At 39.3% G+C, this 18,895-nt stretch overlaps 1 protein-coding gene and 1 long non-coding RNA gene across 4 annotated transcripts in view; one reads left to right on the top strand and one right to left on the bottom strand.

Moving 5' to 3' along the window:
- Nucleotides 1-10,029, bottom strand: part of OGFRL1 (opioid growth factor receptor like 1) — a 68,126-nt gene extending 58,097 nt beyond the window's left edge. For both annotated transcript variants that reach the window (XM_075202598.1, XM_075202599.1), the window contains exon 1: nucleotides 9,576-10,029. In XM_075202598.1, the coding sequence (XP_075058699.1) occupies nucleotides 9,576-9,815 (240 nt within the window). In that variant the 5' untranslated portion in view covers nucleotides 9,816-10,029. The remainder of the gene's footprint in view (nucleotides 1-9,575) is intronic.
- The window catches only part of LOC142144127 (uncharacterized), a 42,763-nt gene continuing 32,649 nt past the window's right edge, over nucleotides 8,782-18,895 (top strand). Inside the window, exons 1-2 of one of the 2 annotated variants that reach the window (XR_012689656.1) lie at nucleotides 8,782-9,065; nucleotides 11,122-11,246. This is a non-coding gene — a long non-coding RNA (uncharacterized LOC142144127). Of the gene's footprint in view, nucleotides 9,066-9,681; nucleotides 10,001-11,121; nucleotides 11,247-18,895 lie in introns of those variants that run through there. The other variant, XR_012689657.1, reaches the window with a different exon arrangement.

The following is an 18,895-nucleotide window of genomic DNA, read 5'->3' as shown; positions in this document are numbered from 1 at the left end:
TTATTGTACGCTATACCACATTACAGGGAAGGAGACCTCTTTGATCAGCACCTTACTAAAACCACATAAGTTAACTTTCTTAGTTTTGAGGATGAAGTAACCAGAAACGTGTAAAACTGAACAATTTTTAAAACCTGCGAATTGTCTTACTCGCTTATAATGTTTAAAGGGGAAACGCCACAATGCACCATCATTGTACAGGAATATTGGTCTGTTTTCCTTAAAAGACGAATAAAAATGTAACGTTTTCCACATAGTCATAGCTTAGACAGTCATCCCTGGTCTGGAGATATTTGTGACCTGAACACATTTTACAATTCTGCTTCATGTTGGTTAAACTTATTTTTAACCCCCCCGTCACGCAAAATGTTATTTAAATAATCATATATGTTTGTGCCATACTGCAGATTGATATTTCTAAATGTGATAATGAAGATGATGGGGGGTGGGCCATGCTTGACCTACCATCTCTTGTGGCTGTTGGCAGAGGATGGAGTCATAGGACTAGGAATTATGTTGGTTGGTTCCCGGGTCTGCAATGAATGCAAACAGTGTTTAAAATTAAACATGGTTTTACGATGCAAAGCTTGTGACATAAGTATGGAGTTCCTCCTGGTAGCTAGGCAAGATCGTGCAGGGCATTACTAGTAGATAGACGCTGACATGGATCTGATAGAAACTGCTATTGTGGTCACTAACATAACCATTTTGCATTGGATCTATTAATAATGACAAAAATAGGGTAGGCCCATTTCAGTTTCTGATCACTCCTCTAGGTTTCTGCAATTAAATGTTTTTTTTTAAATAAATGTCAAAATATGCCTGTTTCTACCCTGTAACTCCCTTGATTAAAAGATAAAAGTACATATAATCAGTACCCCGATACTTAGAGGAGAACTAGTTTGGAAATTGCTCACAATATGTAAAATTAACAATGGGAAAAATTGCATCAGAATTTTACGCTTTTCCTTCAACACTAAGCTTTTCACAACATTCACTTGGAACTCTGTTGTCATTATGTGGTCAGGAATATGACGTAATTGTTTCTGAACACACAAGAAGCGTTGGCTGTCATCAACAGTCTGGATGCTGTTATTGCTCCCAAAAGGTAGTGCAACACGCCATATTGCGCAAATGTCAATTTACATCCACAAAACCTGCCTACCTTACATTTTAATAAATAGATGGAAGGGGAAAATTACAAAGGCACAAAATAAATATTAAAGTGGACCTATCATCAGCTACTTGAGATATTAGATGTAGTATAGTCTACGCATATATAAACAGGACTGCATGTATGTTATGGCTTAAATCTATGTGCTGACTGTAAAAAAAATGAACAGTGGCTTAGCAGTTAGCAGTTCTGCCTCACAGCACTGGGTTCAATTCCCGACCATGGCCTTGTCAGTGTGTGGAGTTTGTATGTTCTCCCCGTGTTTGCGTGGGTTTCCTCCAGGTGCTCTGGTTTCTTCCAACACTCCAAAAACACACTAGTAGGTTAATTGGCTGCTATTAACTTGACCCTAGTCTGTCTCAGTCTGTGTGTATGTTAGGGAATTTAGACTGTAAGCTCCAATGGGGCAGGGACTGATATGAGTGAGTTCTGTGTACAGCGCTGAGGAATTAGTGGCGCTATATAAATAGCTATCTATTAAGAGTGCTAGGAAGGGCGGGGGCTACCAAAAAGCTACGGAGTGCCACATATGGCCGGTGTGGCTCCAGTGGGACAGCCCTGATATATTGCAACAATAGTGGTTCTCTTCCACTTCACTAATGGCTGTCATGTGTTAGAGGAATATTTGCCCTTGAGAAAAAAAACATTCAAACAATCGATAGTAAATTTGAATGTAGTACTTGAATAACAGAAAACAGATTACTTTGACACCACACAAATCATATTCTATTCTGTGTGTTTATATCAGGTCCTTTTTTTTTTATAAATAGGCAAAGCGCCATTTGCTCTAAGGCCACCAAGGTGGGGGCGAGGCACTATCGAATACACTTGTAATTTATTCAAGATAGGTGAAGCTCTAATAGAATTTCTATCCCTAAACCATGGTGTCCTAGTTTTAAAGAGACAAGTCCATTAGATTAAGATGATTTTAAGATACTCATGGTCAAAAAAGAAATCAACCGTGCAATGTAATCCTTTAACCTAACTTGAAATCTAAGTCCTAATAGTAAATCCTTTGAGTTCTAACACAGCGCAATAAGTACCAGTGAAATAAAAAGTTTGTTTTCTTGTCTGTGTATTGATATACTGTTTATATGTTCCTATGGGATAGAGTTGTCCATTGTGTTTTACATAAGATATGGACCATATCCTTTTACATGAAACCCATGTTCATGATTAAAATATTATAGAGCTCTTGGGAAATTAACAATATAAGTATCAAAGGGGGCCATCTATGATTTAAATCTGTAAAAGCCTATCCCATTTCTTCATGTGTGTTTAATAACTGAGGGTGAATGAACATCAGGGCCATATTAGATTTTTCACTATTGTTGTTTGAAGCAGGTGTAGGCCTGTTTGAAGCAATGTAATAATAGCTTTCAATGTTCTTTCTCTACTTCTTTATCCTGCAAAATTAAATCTTGGGCCTGATTCATTAAGGAATTTAAATTAAGAAGTTTCTTATTTCAGTCTCTTGGACAAAACCATGTTACAATGCAAGGGGTGAAAATTAGTATTCTGTTTTGCACATAAGTTAAATACTGACTGTTTTGTCATGTAGCACACAAATACTTGATAGCTCATTTGTACACTGAAATTTAAAGTTGATATTTGTGTGCTAAATGAAAAAATAGTCAGGGGGGTATTCAATTGTTAGCGAGATCCCTGGAAAACGAGCGCTCGAAAAACATTAGCGTTAATACGGTAAGTACTCGCTGAATTTCATCTCGCAGCTCCCTGAGCTGCGAGATGAAATTCAGCGAGTAAATTACCATATTAACGGTATTTACGCGCATATTACCGTATTAATGGTAATATTTTTAGAGCGCTCTTTTTTCCGGGGATCTCGCTAACAATTGAATACCCCCCTCAGTATTTAACGTATGTGCAAAACAGAAAACTAGTTTTCACCCCTTGCATTGTAACATGGTTTTGTCCAGGAGACTGAAATAAGAAACTTCTTAATTTAAGTTCCTTAATGAATCAGGCCCCTTGTCTTTGTATGTGGGTACAAAAGTAAGCGCACTCATGCACCTAATCTGCAACACTGCCAATACAGACAAGTCCTTCCATTGGAAATTGCAAACTATTGCACCATGTTAGCTTACAAATCCATGCACTTACCTGAAAAAATAGGTACAATTGTAAAAAGTGTGTGACATCACAAAAGAGCATTTGCTCTGTGAAAGTGCATATTTAAACCGCCTGAAATTAGTTTATTTAAAAAATGCAGTGGCATTATTTAGCATAAACTAGAAAATGGTCAGAATAAAATATGGCAAAGCTTCCTTGTCATCATTAGTCTGACATTTTTTTAACAAATGGCGTCACTATAACTGTTTCTTTTGACACACTAATACACATATTATCATAAATATAGTAACTGTTGCAAAATAGCTCACTCATTCCCTGTAGTATTGAGGGGTTTCTCTAAAAATCTTAGGATCACATTTTGCCCTAATACATCCCACATATCCTTTATAGTGTATAAATTTATTCCTAATGTGTCTAATCGTTTACCAAAAAGCGTTACGTCTTTAATTGTTTCCAAAAAACATATCCCAATTTGTTTGTTAGTTTACCATGCAGGTAGGTGTATCACATACTGAGCAACTCAGCACTGTTGTACCTGCAATAAGTCGATGGAAAATTGCAAATCAGTGTCAGTCCATGTTTTCTATTATTTCATTTAAGAACAGGAAACACATTGTAAAAATTAGCCTATGTTGGTAAATCTGACAGTAAATGTTTATTTAGTTCAGTAAACACTAATAAGTGAACATTGCTTTGTTTTAATGTACTGCCTTTTATGGCGCAGGTAAATGTTTTATAGCTGCAGTTTATATTGATTTTATATCTGGTCATTGTAGAGAAACCAAAGCAAGCAAAAGTAAGCAGATATGCATATTTAGTATATGTCTAATACCACATTACTCTGTGAAATGTATACTTGTCATGTCCTTGTGACCATGATAGTTTTTTTATGTAGTGAAATATAACACATTCTCATACCTCTTATATGTTACAGACTTGACACATCTATATGCACTATTTATAAAGGAAACTGCAGAGCTATGATAATCCTTTAAAGTAAATTTAGCCACATCTTCTTTAAGCCTAACATTAAGCTTTTGGACCCTCTCAAAAGAGAATGAAACATTAATGAGATCCAGCTAGAATTATTTTTATTAGATATATAGATTTTACATTTGCTCTGTTGTCAACAACTATTCTGTATGTAACGAAAAACGGCAGTTTACTAGACATACTAAAACAAATTGGCATTATGTTGCCCAGATGAATACTGCATATTGGACATTAGTTGTCAATTTTCACAGCTACATTTTCCATGTACCTGTCATCCTGTTACCAATATAGAATATACGTTTTAGAGCTTTTATTGCAAAAAAAAAAAAATGAACTTGTCAAATTGTTTTTATAGTCAATTTAACTTGCAGTTTGATTGAAAAACACTTACAACAAGGTTGACTTTAATTTTTTAAGCAAGGTTTGTACTTGTGTTTGGGAAATGTTTTCTGGATTTATTAAAGGCCGACAATCATACTCCAGTTCCGGACTTGTAAAAATGAGCCATTTGGAATTTTCCTTATGCTTTACGACCTCAGCAGAAATGATCTGATGCAACATTAAAATGCAGAAGAGAAATGGTGGCTCATGTACCCCAGCTGTTATAATGAGCTTCAAGGAGGAGAAAATGGAGTATATATAAAGCCATTAACCAGGCTTTTCAATTAAGCGCCTTTTGCCCTTCATAGACTCTTGAAAAGCATAAAATAAACAAATAGGTGCAAATAAGCCAGGCATGGGCAGTATTTAATTTTTCAAATTTGAAGGTATGACAATAAAAATAAATATAGGTCAGCAATTACTTTCCAGAGTTCATTGATATACTGTGCATATAAAGAGTGAAAAGAACAGTCAATGGAAGACAGGAACTTCAATGGAAGATAAGAACAGAAGGACAATTGGAAACTAGGCAATGCTTTATCTCATGCACAGAAGCCGTGCAGTGCAAAAGGCAAAGACTTGTGGAAAAACAGCAAAGAGGCAGAATCACTTTACGGTTGTTTGTAATTAGGATATTTTACAAAGAGCAAATCTTACATGTTGCAGAGCACCTGTACATGTACTACTTTTACAGGGCTGTGCATGCATGTTTTCACAACCACATTGAGCATGGTCATGGTGCATCTGATCTAGGCACAGATGCCTGTGTTCATTGCAGAAAGGCGAGACTTCTCTTTCATATGATTCCTGTGTTCTAGTGTCAAATATTTAAAATATACAATGTATAAATCTTTTGGTCTATACATATCTATGCGCATTGTGCTTATTTGGTGCACACTTGTGTCTACATGGAGTAGAAAACTGTGTTAAAATGTATGCTTTTCTCCAACTCTGAGAAGGTGTGACTGTCATATATGTAATGTAGACATCTTCCAGTTCATTTAAAAATAACAAAATTAAATTTGCAGATTAAGCAGCTAAGCACATCATTTATCTATCCTGTAGTAACTCTTGATCTGCCAAGGTTCACCCATCCTCCTATGCAAAATGTACTTACTCAATATTTTGCCAAGCATATACATTTGTGGTTTTATTATGAAAGAAAAAGTATGCAATTTAAGCTTACTGGCTTCCCTGGTACTTTAATATTCTTCTGTCTACTGGGTGACCACTGTGAAATCGGGAGGGAAAATGAGGGGGTAATGATATCATGGAATAGGCATTAGACATCGCTTAGATAGTAGTTGATGAATTTGGAGGTCTATGGTCCTCACTGGAGGAAAATAGTAGCTATTTAGGTAGGGTTGAAACCAGACCATTTGAAAGTGGGGATTTAGGTGTGGGTGGGATGGCTCCTACCTTTTCTGACAACACTTTGTTGAAAAAAAACCTGGTTTATCATGGGGTTGGTCAGTAATTTTCTCCATTCGTATGATGTGCCTTCCGTATACAAAATATCTTAATGGGATTAGTGGGTGGAAGACAGACTGGAGGGGATGGGCAAAGTGTCTAACGTAAAAGTATTCAAAGAGTTTTAGGTTTAGGAGGGAAATACATTTGATACATTTCACAAATCCATCTGCAAACAGTCATTGAATTGGGCAATACATGTAATTCCTGCATGGAACCATCACTCTGCTTCCTGCTAATATTGATTTCTTAAATATCGATGCTTGATTTGTGTGGGCTTTCCATTCCAAACAAATTTTAAGGACATCTTTTAATCTCACGGAACGATGAGTGTAGGGATGCTAAAGGGAGGGTCTGGAAATCATACAGAAGTTTAGGGAGGACATTCATTCTAATGGCGAAGATTAGACCCAGTCATCATGTTATGAAGGGCTTCCACAAAGAGACGTATTTAGTTATTCTGTTCAGCAATGGTGGAAGAGTTTCCTTATAGAGGGTTTCGTAGGAAAACGTTATCAAGTTTTGAGGTATTTAAATTTTTTGGGGTACTTCAAGTGGAAGCGGCTTTTTAACATTAATAGTTTGGCGTGCTGCACATTCCATTTAAATGTTTAACAGGATTGTATGAGTGTGAATGTATAGGTTTCCAAAATTATTACAAACATAGTGTAATGAAATCCTGCTATGGGAGGTGACTCACCTGTTTTCATTTTAATGCTTGGAAATGTAATGGGATAAAAGCCAGGACTAGAAGGAGTGAGTACAGTGAGAGCAGGGCGAGAAAGAAGTTGTTCCTGAGTGTTGTTTGAGTTGAGTGTTCTTAGTGAGGCACCGAGAAGAAAAGACAGGATTACGTGAGGCTCCCGAATACAAGGTTATGATGCAGAGAGTCGACTATTATCGCAGAGCAAGTATCAACTACAAGATAAGGATAGCTCACAGTACACCCAAACTAATCTAAGTGAGAATCATATGCTGACCGCTGGGGTGCACATTAGAAGACATTCTTGTGAAATCTAAAGGTTAAAATTTCTGTTCCCTAGTTGCGATTGAACTTGATCTAAAAGAGTGTCCTAATCTGACATCATGGATGCAGGCTAATGTGAAACATGTGAGTATGCTTAGTCTGGATAACCAAATATAGGGAAATGTACGGTCAAAGCGGGAGTGTTCCTTACCAAGTGTGGCTTAGGTGCACTGTCACAAACTCACCAGGGAGCTCACTGTAATTTGTGCAGATTGCAACCCCTTTATGCTAGTGCTAGCGAGGCAGCTAGAACACAAGTAGAGGGAAGTCTGGGTAGCTGAGGCAGAACCAGGGGATCCCAACAGAACCAGAAACGTGTGGCAGAAGAGTAGTCAGGAATATGCAGGAGTCAGTACCAGGATTTCAAGGATGAATGGAACCAGGAAGAATTGGAATAATAGTACTCTGGAACAGGACCAAATTGAAGGTGTGAAACCCAATATTCTGTCTTATAGGCAGTCCAATAAACATTCCGGCAGTCAGTGACATCATCTGACAGCTGACCGCCAATAGGAAACCCTAAGAATGCCTGCTCTTGCTTAGCAACGGACACGCATGCGCTGTATGACTGACGGGGCACCAGGAAGTCGTATCCCTGTGTTAGGCAACGGGCACACACTACCGACACCTGAATCAGAAGTCCGTTCCTACGGCAGAGATGGAAAGCAGGGACGGCGCTTGACATGCACTATTGCATTGAAGTGAAAAAACATTATTTCATTTTGTGGGCTGTGATTACTTAAATTAAATAAATAAATGAATAGAGATGATGCATTTATGGGCATTCCCTGCTTTGCAGGAAAACCACAGAATGTTTCTCTCTGCAAAATAATTTTAATTCTTTGGCACCTCTGAGGTACCAGAGATTCATTTAAGATAGATATGAAGCTAATCTGAGCAGTAGCTACAGAGAGTCAGTGAACAGTTTAAATGTATGAAACCGATGGCCCTAAAGTAGTAATAGTTAGGACTTTGATCTGACATTTTACTATTTCCACACTATGCTTTTCACCAATCCGCATACCTTCGTGCAGATTGATTTTATAGGAATGTTTTCAAAGAGAGTGAAGCGTGTGCACAACTTGAAATACACTAGGCAGATAAATAGGGGAACTTGCATAGATAAAGAAGCACTGCAAGTTCTTGCAGTTCATAAATGACCCTAAGGGGGTACATTTACTAATTGATGGTTTGCTTAAACCAGTAAAAAGGTTGAAAACACAACTTGAAAAAAGAACCACTTTAAAAATCGCCCTCCCAATTTTTGATAGGCTCAAAATACAAACCGTCATATTTGCTAAGATGCTATTTGACAAATCACCATCAAAACAGACAAAATAAAAGAGCTGTTTGTGAGAGGAGAGATTGCTCAAACTGCATGCTGTTACAGCTGTCCTACCATTAAGAACACAAGAGGAGGCATCATTTATTTATGAATTATGGGGATAATCATTATTTATATGTTAAGGGGCAAAATGTATATATAATGAACTAAGGGCAAATGTCTTTATATTAAGGGGCAATATTATTGTATTATCAGATTATTGGGTTAATATGTATATTTTGGTCAATGAATGATCAAACCAATGTTTGTCCACACAGTACTATATGTACAGTAAATTTCCAGTGTCTGTATTTTGTGTCTTCAAAAGTGTTGTTACCAAAAAGTCACTAACTTTACACCACTGCGGATTAAAATAGCTGGTGTTAAATTTATATGGTGGGTGGGTGTGTGTGTATAGATATATATTGCTCATAATGTAAACACGTAAAACAAACATTGGCAAATGTTTTACCACAAAACCTACCATCAATAATTATCTTTTCTTTAGGATAACCAATTATCTAATTGTTGGATTATTTCGAAAACAAATCATTTGACAGAATATACACAGGTGGAAGAAGACCATAATTGCGTGAATATGAGTAAGTGACTGAATTCATTACATAATATTTTCTTAAAGTGAAACAATGTTAGAAGTTATAAATAAACTAATGCCACTTGCTATAGTCTAGCAAGCATAAATAGAGAAAACAGATGTGCTGTATGAGATCAATGTAAAACCAAGACACAAAGGGAAAGTGGTGGGAAAAGAAGCTTAGTAGCAATCTGTTAAATGAAATGCTGAATAACAACGCAGCACTGACGTACAGTTTGTTACAGTTTATTACCTGTTCCACGCAATTCCTAGTTCTTAGTACATAGGAATGCATGTGGACCATTTTATTTCTTACATTACCGTATAACTCTCCACACTAGAAGGCACTGATTTTGTATTATATACCTTTTGGATTTCAATGACAGCAGCATACGGAGGATTAGCTGAGCCAGTTTTTGTATCGTTTAACACACATACATAAAAGTGCATAATGTCCTTACTGTGATGCTGCGAACAATACAAGAGAGGTGTGCACATGTTGGCATCGGGACTGTACCTGATCTGTGTCTGTTTTGTCTCCTGCTGTAACCTCTGATCCCAGGTCCTCTGTTCCACTCTGCTCAGCGCCGCCCTGCTTCTTCTCCTGCTGCTCACCCTCTTCTCTCCCGTCCTTCTCAGGTTCCTCTTCGTCGTCCCCCTGCTCCTCTTCTCCCCCGGAGTCCGTCTCCCAGGTGGAGTCGCAGTCCTCCACAGTGGTGGGCTCTTTGAAGCTGACCCCGTTCAGGAGATTCCCCATTGCCACGGCTGTGGCCGCGGTTGGTGTGCTGCTCAGAACGGGTGGAGAGCTGCTAGCACTGCAGCTGCCTGTGCCCGGGGACGGGGACTCTCATGTCACACTGCGGAAGCAGCTGAGCCCCAGGCCGCACACTGGCCTCCTGAGTGCTTCTGATGCTGAGCTGCTGGAGATAGTGGAGGAGAGAGGTGATCCCCTCCTATATTAATCACACACTGATGAGAGGAGGAGCATTAAGCCCTGGCTGGGGATTTACTCTTCGAATGCTCCATATTATGGTCCAGTGACTTCCTTTTTAAGAAGCCAAATCAAAATAATGTATTTATGATTTTCTTAGTGCCTGTATTTTATTGTAATAACACACCACGTTATGTAAAGCCCATATCAACATACTTGCTTAGGTATGGAAACACGTTAACAACCAACTGTATTGCTGATATTAACTTTCTGTTACTGTTTACATAGGCAGCTATATATGTATATATGCTGAAAGGTATCTTCAATCCTTTGATCAAGGGAGGTGGTACTGTGCAGTACTTCAATGTTAAAAATAATCTTTTTTTCCAGTGATACATTTTTAAAACACAGACCTGAGCTTGGGTTGAAGTTAGTAACGATACATGACTAACTCATTTATTACTTCCTCTTTATCTGGCACATGTGCAACACTGCAAAACGAAAGTAATACAATGAATTATAATATGTTACCACATATTTGCACTCTAGATAGAAACCCCCTCAGCCAAGCGAGTTCATGAAAGAAGATATGCAAAACAATAATGAAAATATAACAGCTGCCTCTTTCTTACTTTCTTTATAAACAATTGCATATACACATAAAATCTGAGGACAATTTGCAATTCAAGTAGAAGTGAGAATTGATCTTATAAAAGTCAAGTCTATAAGAACTTTATTATTATTTAAATTTATCATAGTTGGCAAATATGAAAAAAAAACTCCATTATTTTCTTACTAATTATCTGCATATAAATTGGCTGTTAAAATGTGTAAATCTTAATGAATTTTAAGTAGCATTGCCCATTTGGCACTGTTAACCAGTTCTCCATACATGTCTGTTATTGTGGTCAGTGGATCGCTGCTAACAGTCAACTGATGACCAGGTTAATGGACATAGGTGATCGTCCCATTGATCTTGGATTTTGCATTATACTATTATCGGCATTGTGATTATTTTGGAGCCAAACAATGCTTCATATTATGCCAATTTGCAGATATAGTGGTGCCTGTGTAGCTATGATAAAAGCCTTAATTTTATTTCATGTAAATTATATGTCCCTTTACATTTTAGACACCGATGTTTGGAAAGAAACAAAACAAAACAAAAAAAACAACAACTTACCTTTTGCAGTCTCAACGAGGACTTAGAAAAAAGAAGAGAAGGGCATTGGACTTGGAGAACAAGGTGATTGAAAGGTAAGTTAAGGGGGATTTGATTCTCTAGTTGAAGGGACGCTGACCGAGCATGTAAAAAAAAAAGCTCACCATGGGGTGACTTGGAAGAGCCCCTTAAATCCACACAGACCTCTTAGGATAACACAGCACAATATGTAAGTAAAAATCACAGTGGTTCGGTAGGTAAAAATTTAACCTGTGGTGAGATATGAGATCATTTGAAATGTACAAAATACAATTATCAGTTCAATCTCCAATCAAGTAATCTGCCACAACATCAGTGTCACTCAGACAATGACTCTTAAACCAGCAACTTGCTTGTCACCCTATTATCTATGAGTCACCTCTATTTCAGATCATATGTCCATAACTCCAACCACTCTGACTGTCACAGTGGGTCAAACAAACCAAACCTGGTTGCCTGTCAGTAAACCATGTTCTCTGTGAAAGAATATTAACTTGATGACCAATTTTTAGATAGAAGTTTCTATAATAGAAATAACTGGAATATAATTGAATCAAAATGAATTGAATCAAATAGAGTAGAATTAAATAGATTACTTATCAATAGATGTCTGACAATATACTGCAACACAACAGATAATGGATTAATCAAAACCCCCTAAAGACAAGTATAGTGTCTCATCTTATGACACCATAGCTCAGTCACTAAACAGTGGAATAAGTTTCTATTCATACAATGTCATGAAAGCACAATATTACAGTTTGCTCCACAACTTCATTCACACCAAAAACCTCTCTAACGCTTGTTAATTAATGCAATTAATATGGCATCAGTGATTGAGTACAGTTGGTGCACTTGTTGGTTACCTGGGTAAAAAAAAGCTTTAGTAGTCCTTTATAAAGGGAAACACTAACTAACTGATTGAAGGTAGACATGGTGTAGTATGAAGATCTAATGTATTGTAGCAATTATAGTGTTAACTGATACAGACGTGTGCATCTACTGTGAACACACTTATCTGTCACTGTGGAGATTGGACCCTTGCTAGGACTCAGTAGAAATCAGTGTGGACCAGGGCCGTATTTCCGACTGGGTACAATGGGCAGGTGCCTGGGAGCCCAGAGGGAAAAGGGGCCCAAGACTGTTGTAAAAAGAAAATCCTGTAAAAAAAACAAAACAAAAACAAAAAAATCTTACCTTTTGTGGTCACCTGACCGTTCAGATCAGGTGGTCAGTTGGCCATCTGGCTCCCTCCCTGGTCCCCTCTTCCGTGCTGTGCTCGCAGTAAATGCCGGGCGTGATGTCACACCCGACATTCACTGCAAGCACAGCACGGAGGAGCGCAGAACAGAGAGACTCAGCGAGGAAAAAGAAGAGAAGGGGATCGGAGTTAAGGTAGGTTAAGGGGGCCCCTATATATGTATGTAAAAAATAAGTACATTTTATATATATATATATATATATATATATATATATATATATATATATAATATAAATGCCTAGTGGCGTGTGTGAAAAAAAAAACAAGCTGCAGTGCCATCTGCTGGGCAGAGTTATACACTGACCTATATATTTCTTGAAGGAGAAGTGACAGTTGGGAGGGGTTGGTGGTTGCCGGGGGTGACATTGGGGAGTTTTTAACACTTTAAGTAGCTTGATGAAGGATGTGGCGATGAAGATGAAGGATGAGGTGATGGAGAAAAATGATGAGGTGGTGACATGTGGACAAAACCACGTTAAAAAAGGGCGCTTGCGTCGGGAAGTAACGCTCTTCCTATGAGGAGGCCTGGGCTAGGCCCAAATGCATGACAAGAACCTTTTTAACACCTTAAGTGGCTTGATTTGACTAGAATGCATGAGTATCATGCACGGGTTAACATATATATATATATATATATATATATATATATATATATATATATATATCCACCCTTCAGCACACACTGTCCCCCTAGAGAACACTCTGTCTACTTTTTAGCACACTGTCCCCCTTTCACCGCACACTGTCCCCCGGGCAGCACACACTGTCCCCCTTTCAGTACTCACTGTCCCCATACAGCACTCACTGCCCCCCTACAGCTCACACTGTCCCCCTTTCATCAAACACTTCTTCCCACTACACTCTCCCCCTTCTGCATAAACATAAATCTTTACTTACCTGGCTTTTTCTTCTGGGCAGTGAGTTCCTCTCAGCGCAGCTCCTCAGTTGCACTGTCGGAACTTGATGATGACATCACGCCCGACAGTCAGTGAGGAAGGGGGAAGGAGCAGAAGGGAGGAGAGGGGAAGGGGGGAGGGATCGGCAGCCTGGAGGAGAGGGGAGGGGCAGCTCCGTGTACACAGGATCAAAAAACAATTCCATTATAAAAGAAATACTTAATTGCTGCTGTCGCTGTGCCCGTCCAGGTCCCAGCGCCCTAGGCTGCAGCCTGATCAGCCTATTGGTTGATCAGGCCCTGGATGCAAGGAAACACATGCAGTCATCATTGCTATGCACAAAAAGGGCTTCACAGGCACGGTATTACTACTAGTAAGATTGCACCTAAATCATCAAGATCTTTAAAGAGAGAGATTCAATAGTTGTGAAGAAGGCTTCAGGACGCCCAAGAATATCCAGCAAGCGCCAGGAGCATCTCCTAAAGTTGATTCAGCTGCGGGATCGGGGCACCACCAGTGCAGAGCTTGCTCAGGAATGGCAGCAGGCAGGAGTGAGTGCATCTGCATGCACAGTGAGGCAAAGACTTTTGGAGGATAGCCTGGTATCAAGAAGGCCAGCAAAGAAGCCACTTATCTCCAGGAAAAACATCAGAGACAGACTGATATTCTGTAAACAGTTCAGGGATTGGACTGCTGAGGACTGGGGTATAGTCATTTTTTCTGATGAATTCCCTTTCAGATTGTTTGGGGCATCTGGAAAAACGCTTGTCTGGAGAAGGAAAGGTGAGCGCTACCATCAGTCCTGCGTCATGCCAACAGTAAAGCATCCTGAAACCATTCATGTGTGGGGTTGTTTCTCAGCCAAGGGAGTGGGCTCACTCACAATTTTGCCTAAGAACACAGCCATAAATAAAGAATGGTACCAAAACATCCTGCAAGAGCAACTTCTCCCAACCATCCAAGAACAGTTTGGTGAGGAACAATGCCTTTTTCAGCATGATTGAGCACCTTGCATAAAACAAAAGTGATAACTAAGTGGCTCGGGGATCAAAACATCGAAATTTTGGGTCCATGGTCAAGAAACTCCCCAGACCATAATCCCATTGAGAACTTGTGGTCAATCCTCAAATGGAGGATGGACAAACAAAAACCCACAAATTCTGACAAACTCCAAGCACTGATTAGGCAAGAATGGGCAGCCATCAGTCAGTATGTGGCCCAAAAGTTAATTGACAGCATGGCAGGGCAAATTGCAGAGGTCTTAAAAAAGAAGGGTCAACACTGCAAATATTGACTCTTTGCATAAACTTAATGTAATTGTCAATAAAAGCCTTTAACATTTATGAAATGCTTCTAATTTTACTTCAGTATACCATAGCAACATCTGACAAAAAGGTCTAAAAACACTGAAGCAGCAAACTCTGTGAAAACCAATACTTGTGTCATTCTCAAAACTTTTGGCCATGACTGTACATTTATAGGTGTAGAAATACACAGTCATTAATTTTAGTATCGATTGATGTATTTCTTAAAACACTAGAAACTGGGCCTTTTTTGTTAGATCTAGTAGGGAGTCAAGGGACGCTCATTGATATAAAGCGCTTATATACAAACTCATCAGCCATTCATACAGCAAGAACAGGAAATATGTTAGAGAAAAAATGTATCAGTGTGTTCACAACAATCTCATGTCAATGGTAATAAACAAACTAATGAAATTCATCAAACGGTCACAAACTCCCTCTCGGGAACAGAGTAAGTTTATTAGTAATACCATAAAATCTATTATGAAGGGAATACATAGAAACATAGACCCATCTAGTCTTCCCATTGTTTAACCTATAGTAACCTCAAACACAGTTTGATCCTTAGTGCTTTGTAAGGAAATCCTTATGTCTATCCCAAGCATGTTTAAATTGATTTAAAAAATAAAATAAAAATAGATGACCAAGAGCTAAGGATGAAAAGCCTGCTATGCAAATTACAAACTTAAAAATCTTTCCTATCTATGTTCTAGCGTATTGTCTGAACTTGTGTTTAGTACTGCTGGTGGAATTGTAACTGAAAAGTGCAGTTATATAGCACAAACTTGCTAATGCTGACATTTATAAAAATGGAGCAACAATGGATAACCCCTACATTCACACACCTGTGCAAAATTAAGAACAATAAGTGCTCTACATAAAGGATTTACTGTGTCATGGTAGGTGTGCCATTACATTGAAGAAAGAAATATTCTGCTACACGGTGTAACCAGATTCCATGGGATGCCATTTTCACCATCACTTTTGTGAAGTAACACATTTCTAGATGTAATTTGGCCAATTTAATAAAAAAACTTAAAATTTATAAATGGCGGCCTTAGTGCTCCTTCACTCTTACTATTAATTATATAAGCCAGAGAGTATGTTAAATTGGGCATTATTTTAGGAGAAAAAAATATATGCAATGAAAGGACTGGTTGTAAGTTATTTGGATATTTGCAGATAATTCTACCTGCTATTTAGTGTAAGCACCTCCAAAATAGATGTAGAGATTAAACTGTACTATGCATTAGTGCAAATTTAAAGTGATTTGTGCTGTGCACACAATGAAAACTAATGTGAAGCAAATAGCTGATTCCTTGGTATAAATCGTGATTCATAATAGATTCAGAATTTTCTGTGCTGCTCTCATAGACTTCAATGTTAAATTTACATTTTACTGGCGATGCTCAGGCTCGGTTCCCCGAGAACCGAACACACCTGAACTTAGCAGATCCGAGTACGGAGCCAAGCCGGCTTGGTACTTTTGCGCACCCTCGGAAATTGAAAACGAGGCAAAACGTCAGTGTTACGTCGTCGGATCTCGCGAGCTTTAAGTACCGCCCTCCATGGCAATCCAGCGCCATTTCACAGAGGGACACAGAAGGGGTACCACAGTTCTTGGCAGTCTCTAGTGCAGTTGTGCAGCGTCTTAGGTAGAAAAGAAAGAGGAGGGGTAGCAGTGTTCTTCAAAGTTTCCAGTGACATTCAAGAGAGCCCCATTTCTCCATTGCTAATTGTCTTTGCTGAAATACAAATAATAGGTCTGACACGCTAGGTCTTCTAAATCTGCAGTCACATTGTATTCTGTTATATAGGTAACATACAACGAAGAGAGTTAAATTGCTTCATTGCTAATTGTTATTGCTGAAATACAAATAATAGGTCTGGCAGGCTTGGTCTTCTAAATCTATAGTCATATTGTACTGTGTTATCAAAATGGATTCACAGCAGTACACAGAAGACCAGGAGCACCAAGCAGCTGCTGGCATAAGTCATGATGATTGTAATCCCTCTACGTCATCTGCTAAAGCCTATGTTAAAGTGCATAATGTTTTGAAGTCAGGGAAACAAAAATATAAAAAAAACACCTTTACATTTTAAGTTACTAAGTTTAAGTTATCTGCAGAAAAAAATAAAATTGCCAACATGCCATTCTACACACGCAGTGGCAAGGAAAGAATGAGGCCTTCGCCTTTCTGTATGAGTGCTAGTTCTGCAACTGTTACTGAGGCATCTTCTTGTAAGGTCAGTCATGACCAAGCAAGACCTTGTCATTCGGACTCCAGAAGTGGTGTCCAAATACATTTATGTGTAAAAGTCAAACTGGAAGAAAACAGTAAGGCATTAGAGGAAAATGTATGGTCAGATTCAGAAATGACACAAATCCCTGAGGAGAGTCTATCCATGAGTGCTAATTGTAATCCTGACCTGTCTGATAGTGTACCCATAAAGAAGGCCCCTTTCAGCATTTTTGCAGATGTGTGCATGAACAGCCCAAGTGTAGCCGGTGATACACAAATTGAGGATGCCACTTTGGAATTGCAACAGGATGAGGGGGATATTTGTGTAGCTGACAAGGGTGTTAATGAGGATGCTGATGAGGATGATGTTGTTTGTGTAAGTCCTGCACCAGTGGAAGCAGTTCTTGCACGTGATAAGAAGAAAGTCATTGTCATGCCTGGGCATAAGACCAAAAAATCCACCTCTTATGTGTGGAATTATTTTTACCCAAATCCTGATAACAGCTGTTTAGCCATTTGTAGCGTTTGTAAAGCCACAGTCAGTAGAGGTAGGGACCTTAACCATCTAGGAACCTCATCCATGTTACGCCATTTGAAGGGAGTTCATGGCAAGCTGTTGGGAAAATCGGAAACTTAAAAAAATAACAACAAGAAGTCCATCATCAGCTAGGTTCCTTCTCTCAGCTAGATCCTGAGACCTGGAATCTACACCCACAACACTGTCTTCATCAATATCCTCAGTAGCGATCGGAGTTAGTCCTGCATCCAAGTTTCTAAGGCTAGATGACTCCTCCACTATCCTGGATTCCTCAGAAGAATTCTTGAGCGTTAGTTCCACTGCTATTGCTGTTGCTGCTGCTGGGGGTGAATCTTCATCCCAGAAGCAGACCAAGAAGAAGACTACTAGTAGTTTACAACAATTGACTGTTAAATAATCCTTTGCAAGAGGAAGCAAGCATGAAAGCTGTCACCCAGTCGCAAAGCAGATCACAGACACCATGGTGACTATGCTAGTATTACATCTGCGTCCAATATCCACTATTAATGCAGCTGGTTTTAGACAATTACTTGTGGTCTTGTGTGCCTGTAACCAAATTCCATCATAACACCATTTTACTAGAAAAGCTATTCCTCACCTCTACCATAATTTTCGTAAAAATGTAATTATTGGGCTACAAAATGCCATTCTACCCACTGTACACTTAACCACAGATATGTGGACAAGCGGAACTGGGTAAACTAAAGATTATATCACTGTGACAGCCCACTGGGTTGGTGATTCGCCTTCACCAGCAGGAACAACAGCAGCAGATACCCAAGTACATCACATTTTTCAGAGGCAGGTTACTCTGTGTATCACCGGCGTCACTAAGAGGCATACAGCTGACAATCTGTTACAAAGACTAAGGGATGTCATTGCAACATGGCTTATCCCGCTTGGACTCTCCTCAGGATATCTCATTACTGATAACGCCATCAATATTGTGAGAGCTTTACAACGGGGTGAATTCCATCACGTTCCCTGTTTTGCTCACACAATAAACTTGGTGGTGCAGAGCTTTTTAAAAAATGACAGGGCCATGCAGGAGATGCTGTCTGTGGCTGTTACGGACTTACCTTATCCCCGCCGCTCCGTCCAGCCGCACTTCCGCATTCAGGACCATGTGACCGCACCCGGAGGCGGTCACATGACCACAACCTAGAGGCGGGGATTTTGAATCCCCTTCTGCATAAAAACCTCACTCTGACACTCGCTGAGTGTCAGAGCAACACTTACCTGTTCCTGGCTCCTGCTCTTCGTGGATTGCAGTGTCTTCCTGTTCCTGTGTGCTGACCTCTGCCTGTTTGACTTCCCTGGCTCTCCATTCCCTGTGTACCGACCCGGCTTGCTGACCATTCTCCTATTCTTGTGACCCGTGTACCGAACCTGGCTTGTTGACTCCGAGTTGCCTTCTGATTCTGCCTGACTCCATTCCTGTGTACCGAACCGGCTCGTTGACT

The sequence above is a fragment of the Mixophyes fleayi genome, chromosome 3, assembly GCF_038048845.1.
Source record: "Mixophyes fleayi isolate aMixFle1 chromosome 3, aMixFle1.hap1, whole genome shotgun sequence".
Taxonomy (NCBI): Eukaryota; Metazoa; Chordata; class Amphibia; order Anura; family Limnodynastidae; genus Mixophyes; species Mixophyes fleayi.
Note: the sequence above shows the minus strand (reverse complement) of the source record. Positions and strands in the feature narration are given on the sequence as shown.